The sequence below is a fragment of the Pygoscelis adeliae genome, unplaced genomic scaffold (assembly GCF_000699105.1).
Source record: "Pygoscelis adeliae isolate BGI_AS28 unplaced genomic scaffold, ASM69910v1 Scaffold167, whole genome shotgun sequence".
Taxonomy (NCBI): domain Eukaryota; kingdom Metazoa; phylum Chordata; class Aves; order Sphenisciformes; family Spheniscidae; genus Pygoscelis; species Pygoscelis adeliae.
In genome coordinates this window covers 5,992,230-6,000,331 of record NW_008825428.1, presented here as the reverse complement: position 1 = coordinate 6,000,331, position 8,102 = coordinate 5,992,230, and the positions used below count along the sequence as shown (strand labels likewise).

General features: G+C 35.9%; 1 protein-coding gene across 1 annotated transcript in view; it reads right to left on the bottom strand.

Moving 5' to 3' along the window:
• The window catches only part of HPGD (hydroxyprostaglandin dehydrogenase 15-(NAD)), a 34,904-nt gene that overhangs the window by 5,992 nt on the left and 20,810 nt on the right, over nucleotides 1-8,102 (bottom strand). Inside the window, exon 4 of the mRNA XM_009330731.1 lies at nucleotides 5,631-5,727. Within this exon, the coding sequence (XP_009329006.1) occupies nucleotides 5,631-5,727 (97 nt within the window). The remainder of the gene's footprint in view (nucleotides 1-5,630; nucleotides 5,728-8,102) is intronic.

Here is an 8,102-nt window from a genome sequence, read left to right as displayed (position 1 = left end):
CAAATAACTTTTTTTTTTTTTTGTTAATCAAAGCATTAAAACCAGTTCTTTTCTAACTGAAATTATTATTTTTGCTAAAATGGAGAACCAAGAATAAATCAATTGACTCACTTTCAGCCAAAGCAGTGACAATGAAGACTAGTCCTGGCATCCCTCACCCAAAACAATGAACAGTCCTGTCTCACTTTTGTTCCTGAGTTTGGTACCCAGAACCACGGTGTGGGATTTCCAGCTCGGAGCCACGGCCCTGCCCCGGGGAGTGCTGAACCTCTATCTGTTAGCAGTGTGTCCTAGGGACTCTGCTAGCAAGTATTTTGGGATGAACCACTGTGTGACATTGATCCCGCTCTGCCTGAGTATTTATTCAACCAGTGAGCAAACATGAGTTCATAGCATATTAGTTAAGGCAGTCACTTGTTAGAAAATCTGGATCCTATTTGCTGCTCCCATGAATATTTAATTATCCTATGCAAAGTGGAACAGCAGTGAAACAGACTGGAGAACATTATGCACAAAATAAGGGGGGGGAGGAAGGGGAGGGTGTTCAGATGGATGATGATGGGGCAGTGTACTCCTGGAAAGTGATACATCTGGTTTTCGATCTCTCTTTACAAGGGGAGGCAACTACACCTAGGTTTTCCTCTCTCTGGATGTTGCTGCATCACTGAACTGTTACATGAAAGGGGGCAGGGAACTTCCTTCTCCCCTCAAGTGATCTTCATCAGGAACTAGTTGGTGAATTGCAAATGATTTCGTGATGCCTGAAGGTGCCCTTTGGTTTACCAAAACCAATTCAAGCAGACCAACAATAATCCTGTGCGCCAGTGTTAACTCTGCTCTTTTTGTTTTTTCTCAGTCCCTGGCAGGCTGACAGAGACAGCTCTTGCCCTGGGTTATACTCTAGTCCCCTTGTTGTTACAGCGTCAAGACCACTCTACCATTTGAGATGTGGTGTCAGGCTTCTCACTACAACTGCTCATTTATCACGGTCAGTAGTTTCAATAGCCACATCTTGAGAAGTTAGTATTGGAGGTGGAGGATTGTACCAATAAGCTTGAATTTTATCAGTAAGCTTTGTTGAAACCAGTATTTCCTTTCAGTCTACTGAAGAGCTTTAACGAATACAGAATTAACCATTTTTCCCCAGGTTTGCCTTCCCACTGAACACATGCTGCCCTCAGAGATATGAACAAGTCTCTTTCTTTGAATAAGATTTATTAGCCTTTAGATTACCTTTCTGCCCCCTATTTTCTCCGTGGGTGCACTGTTAGGCAGCTTGAGACAAATGTAAATTCTGTTTGATAGTATCTTTAGGTTTCATTAATTCTTGGAAATGCGTACTTCATGTTTGGATGAGCGTGGCACAGAGAATACGAGAACCAAAGTCTGTTTTCTAACATGGCTGTTGATCTCATGGAGGCTTTGGGCTTGTCAGAAAGCAGCGCTTCTACACTATGATTATGCAGTGATTAAGCTCTATTCTCAGTTATACTTTAGACAAATATATTCACTATTAAAACATTTAAATATTCCATTGAAATATTTAAATTTTCTCTCACTAATGTGATAATCATAGTGTCGTGTGGCATCCTAAAACTCTAAATTTTCATTGTTTATGAAAAAGATATGTGAAAATGCTGAAAGGTAAGTTTTGGCAAACTGATGGAATCTATTTAAAAGCAAACCAAAAGTGTTTCTCCATATGTTGGGAAGCATTGCCAAAGTAATTTGTTTTCCTTTCTATATTAGGTTTGTTTTATAAAATATACTTACCAAAGCCTATTGCAACACATAGAATACTTACAAATAAATAACATCACAAGATTTAGCCATATTTATTTAAATTAAATGTCTTTCCAAACCACATTACAGAAATCTTCTTTGTCGCCCTTAGGCAAAAGTCTGGATAAACAATATGGAATATGCTTACAATGTTCTTTGGAGGCCAAAGCCTCTTTTGAAGAAGCGGATATGTAACTAGAGAAATGAGCTAGGGGTGTGATGGTCCTGCAGAGTGATGAGAGAATTGATTCTCTCATTTTTAAGAAGAGAGAGGGTGTACGAGAACACATTCATTATGTCAGTTATCCTGCTGTGATCTGTGTCAAAAAAAGGAGACAGAAATCCTAGCAAAAATTCTAAGCTGTGTCATTTCTAGGAAATTTTTTAACAGTGAACTGAAGTCTCAAGGGAATAGTTTCTAAATTTTCTAACCTCATTCCTGTGGATTCTGCTCAGCATCTTTTTTTACAAAAGGGAGGGAACAAGCTCTTTCATGGTGCTGAACTGAAGGTCCCAGTTGTACCACCATTTACACCTTTGCTGCACTGTATCACTGTGATAAAGTCTTGCCTTTATTCAGTGATATTAACCATACGCTTAGCTTTGTTCTTGTAATATATATAGGATCAGGTCTTAAAGAAGCCTGTTTGCTGTGGGGGGTACTTTAAGTATTTCTCTTGGCTGAAGTTTTCTATAGGAGGAGGACAAACTGGCTGCTTGTGGAGCCTGAGTGCTTGAAGTTGAGTGTAATTAAACCACTGATACGGCTGTACAACAGAAGGGTATCCAGATACACTACACATTGAACAACCTTTCATAAAAAGATAGCATGATCTGATACTAAATATTTTACTATTTTTTAAGCCCTCTGTGAATACTTTGATTTTTTTTTTCCTTAATCTGCTAGAACCCAGACAGATACAAATTCAGTTTTACAGAATGCCTTCTTGAAAGTATGAAGGCTATAAAAAAAAAAGTGCATGCACACACATGAATTCCCTTTCCCCCTTTACTTAAGAAAAGCGTATAGGCACCAGCCACCAAAAGGTAAGAAACAATGCTGAATTGAATTGTGTAAATAATCTCAGGAGTTAAATTTAGTTTTGTATGCTTTCTCTGTTGCTTGTAACTATTTTGTTAAACAAAATTAAAATTAATGTACATAGCTTCCTACAGAAGAAATTTTAGAACATTTTACTCTTTTTTAAATTTGAAATGAATTTTATTACAATGCAAAAACCTGCAGCCATTGGCATTATCTTTTATGGGGGTGAGTTGGCAGTAAAACACATTTCCCATTATCTCAGTTGTTTAGCAGCATTACTTCCTCTTGATATGAATGCACAAATCCCATAAAATTAAGAAAGTTTTATAGCTTTGAGATGCAGTGGGTAGGAGTTGGGTGCTTGCTGCATGTCCTTATGTATTTCTCTCCCTTTCGTATTTAGTCCTGTCTTGTGGAGATACTAAAGAAAGGAAGATTCAATACTGGAAAGAAAGGGTGGACCCTCTGGCTTTCATCCGGCTGAATGAACACTTTAAGCATCCACTTCATAGGAAGCATTTAAGTAGTTCCGTGGGTGTTTGGAAATATAAAACAGTAAGGCTTGATTCTGTCCCTAGTTCAAATCATTGGCAAAATTCCCATGGTGAAGAACTGGAAACTAATTAGTGGGTAAAGCAAATATTATTGAATGTTACATAAGCACTAAATACAACTCTTCTTGCTGCTCAGCAAGACACAAGAATATTTGCTGTCTGCAGAGTGTATCTATCTGATAAAATCTTAGAACTTGGACAGGGGAGGATCAAAACCACTCAAACATTTAATGATCAACAGAAGCTACCTCTGAGAAAAGAAAACACTAGAAGAGAATGTTAAACAAGCCAATGGCAGTTTGCCTTTTATATATGTAATAAACTGCAGGACTTAGACCTTCAGACCAGAAAGGAGAATTAGAGTCACAAAGCACAAATAGTAGTAAATAGATAAACAATAAAAATTAGTGTATGTCAGCTTTTCTAATGTGTTTTTCCTTATGACCTTGGGAACAATTGCTAAATACAAGCTGTGTAAAAGCAAACAAAACAAAGAACACTTTGTTTTTGACAGGTTCCCACAATCATTATGGGACAATGTTAACGTTAAAAAAGTAAGTAAATAAATGTAAATTTTAATCAAATAATTAAAATGGCACTTATAAGCTCTTACCAAACCGAGAAAAGCCAAGCTGTTAGGTCTTAAAATCAAAATAATTTTGTGTTCCTTTGAGACTAGTTAGAAACGGAATCAAACTACTTGCTACCTCTGCTCTTTCTTAAGCACTGCATGGGCATCAGCACTTCTGTGAAAATGTTTAATCTTTTACTTGTGTTGATGAACTCTTGTACTGCAATGGTAGTTTCCTTCGGGTTAATTTGGTCCCAATACAATGTCCGTTTGAGCCAATGGAGATAAACTTCCTGGCATCAGTAGGCAATGTGTCAGGCAGTATTGCAAGTGCTGACTTAAAGGTACATGGAGACTTTTAATAAAGGACCCCTCACTCATATGAGGCATGTGCATATATTAGGTCAGATCCTCAAGATCCACACGCATTATGTCAACAGGGTGAACCGGACTTTTCATCACAAAAGCCAAGGTTTACAGGAGAATTTAATAGTACTCAGAACATTCACACTCGGGAACTATGGCCACTGCTGTCTTACTGGCTTTTCATTGTCAAAAGACATAAGAATACCCTGGAATAAAATTACTATCACTTGGTATTCTGCATGGATACCAAAGAAAGCACTGACAACCCAAGTGTAAGCCAGCATACGTATTATTTTTCCCAGACAGTATGACAGTAGCAAGAGAGAATAAACTCTTCAAACAAACAAGAGAGAATGCAAGTATTTCCCCCCAGTTTTTTTGAGGAATGGTGTCAGGTGACATCATTCTCTACTGTTTCCCCTTCAGTTGTGTTATTTTGCTATAAGCCCAGTCACTGCAACATGCATACCTATGGGAAAGGGAGAAGGATTCTGCCTCACAACTGAGCAGCAATAACTCTGACTGACTTAGAAGCCATATAATTCTATTTTTATGCCAATAAATTGAAATACAGTTATAGCATAGATAAGTAGTGAGCAAAGAATGTGCTAGCTTAAGCTCAGTGAAATATGAGCATTAATTTTATGGCTTCTTAAGCAGAGGTAGATCACATCTGAGAGGACTTGGAGCATGGACAGAGTTCACGTGTGACAATCTGCATTAATAAAGTAGATAGAGTCTAATCTTAAATATTCCAACAGCTGTGCTCCTATGGAGTTGAATGAAGGACCTGTTACTGCTTCCTCGCTTTCTGTGAAAAAAGATTACCTGATTTTCCATGTTTGATGCCCAATAAATACTTTATAGTATAAAGTAACCCTGAATTCTAATTAGGTCTATACATTAGACTCTGTTTCTTACACACAGTGTGGTGTACATAATATTTTAATTCAGCAGTGTTATTGAATAGTGTTGAATAAACATAATGAATTCAGGCTAGTTAGGTTTTGCCCAGTGTGTGGCAGTACTGAAACCTGAAAAAAACTATTTATGTCATGCTCAAGATTAATAAATATGAGACTGATAGGTTAGGAAAATTACTGAATTTTTCACTGAACTGAGTTTAAAAAAAGGAAATGAAAGTTGTGGTCCTTTGATATTACTTTGGTTGCTATGATGAAAACCAGGCCAAAATGGAAATTAACAGGGAAGAGCCATAAGAAAGAAGAAAAAGTGTGACGGATCAGTATGATTCATTTATTTTAGAAACAAACCAGTGAGTAGAAAGTGTTTATACAGAAAATATTCTTACCTGCCAAAGACGAGATATTAATGATTACGCCTCCGTCGCCTCCATTTCCTTTTCTCATGTATTCAAGGCCGAGGTAGGTTCCTCTAATCACAGATGTCTGATATAGGGGGGAAAGGGATGATTATATTCAAAATATGTTTCTATTGTGCTCCTAAAAACTGAATGTTGCTTTATTTGTGGTGCCTAGAACCTGTATTGCTATACCAGTGATCTTATTTATACTTGGAAGATTATAAACATAGATGACATCCCACAGTAATGCAACTCAATAACTTCAGAAGCACAATTGCAATGCATAGAAATAATAGCAGCTTAATTATTTTTCTTATTAAGATATCAATAATCAAACTAAAATGTTGCAATGTGAAATAAATGCTGTGAAGGAATGAAATACAGAATAAGTAAATAATTTATAGATGAAACACCCACTTCATCTGAGGATATGTGGTGGATGAACTGATCCAATTCCCAGCATTTTTATTGAGACAAGCTGCTCTACATTATAAAAAAATGTACTGAGTGAATCTGAAGATAACACTAACACTTATAACTCCATTTGGCTCAAGGCATGAGGTCCCTTTTTAGGATTAAGTTATGTTATATTTCTGGTCCCAGGATATTAAAAACCTGCATTCTTTTCTGGTTGAAGTTACTGGAGTTTTACCGTTCCTCTCAAAAGAAGGCTAACCCAAACAGACAAATACAGAAAAGGTAAAAAAGCACTTGAAGAGGTGTGAAACATGGTGTTAACATAATATTAGCTGCAGCATGTGATTTTTAAATTTTTTTTTAAAGAAAGATCTTTGAGGAAGAAAATTTTACTGACACCTGTATAATCTTGATTCCTTAAGATCTGTTTTTGAACCCCGCTAGGGTCAGAACTTCTGCTGGGATTCATCTCACCAAACTTCAGACATTTAAACTGAGACGCCTAAAGATACACCGAGCCTGGGGTTATCAGCCTCCTAAACGAATCAAGTGGTTGAGTCTTTCCCAGAAAGTAAGTCACTTTACCAGAGACTTTAACAACTGATAACAGGAAGGCAGCAGACAGTGCTGCTAGTGGAAGATGCTAACTTTAGTGAGATGTTGCAGTATTACTGCATTAGTGATGAGTTTCATAATTATTTACTGATTTTGTTAGATCTCTCCATAATCAGTTCACATTTGGTTTACAATTTCTACCTAAAATGAACAAATGTATTGGGTTACTTTTATTTTTCTGGAAATATTATTTCAGTTTTTAAATGACAACTCCATTCCATTTATATTTTATTACTGTTTAGTGTGATTTATTTGGCCCAAATAAATTAAGATGTTCAAAAGATGAAGTGGCCCTACAAATATGTTCACATCTGTGCACAATTATTTCACTGAGAGTTTTGACCAGGGAAGGTCTACAGAATTGTGAATCATGGAGAAAGTAATAAAAAAACACAGTAAAAAAAATCTGTATATGACTAATACCTAATGGATAGTGGCTAGGTGTACTGGAAAGAAAAACCTTTTAAAATCAGAACATTAAGTATTTTTCTACCATTATCTAAATTCCCAAACCTAAATTGGAATAATTTAAAGAGAGGTATTACATTTCATTTTTATTAGCGATAGTTTTAGACATATGTGTTACAAAACATAAAGTAAAAGTCCTAATTCAAGTTCAGTTGCTCTTTGCACTTATTGGTTTTAACAGGAATCAGATTTGGAAGACTGCATGTCCTGCTTTATTAATATTGCTTCTTTGTTGCCCAAGTAACATGAAGTTAAGCTGCCTATTGACAGAGATAAAACAACTTGAGACTTCATTGCCAAGTTTGCTTTGGAATTTTGATAAAGAATCAGCTTTCTTCATTTTCTAGAGTTGCAACATTTTATGTGATATTTTCAATATCAATGTATTTTCAGTGTACCAATTTCCTGGAATAATGTAAAAAAAAAATCACAAAATATGCATAGTTCAAAATTCTGAAATAACATTTTAAACTTTTCTTAAAAAAAATTTCCCATAAAAAGCTTTTTTGTTTCTCTCCTGGAAGGTTTTGTCTTAAGTAACATACTTCTTAAAGTGTTTTGATTAATTTCAAAAGAATGTTATTGATTAAATTTTTTAACAGAAACTTTCCAATGAACAGTCTTCAGTGGCTTGTAAAATACCAAACTAAATCTGATTTCTCTCACATGTCCTGGAAAAATTCAGAGCCGTTATAAATGTAGTCAAGTGCTGTTTAATGTTGATTGTCACATGTAAATTTTAAAGGATTTATTGAAAAACAAGATCATTAATGCCCAGTAGTGTTGCTGTAAGGTATACTTAGTCTGAACATAAACTTGTTGGCAGCTCAACTGAAATTAGATTTGGATTTAAGAGGGGGTGGTGCTTTTTAATATATACATATAATAGGCTGTACAGAAGACATTTTAGAAAGGAAGGGGTTAATATTGTCTATGGAGAGCAGGTGCTGGTCCTATCAT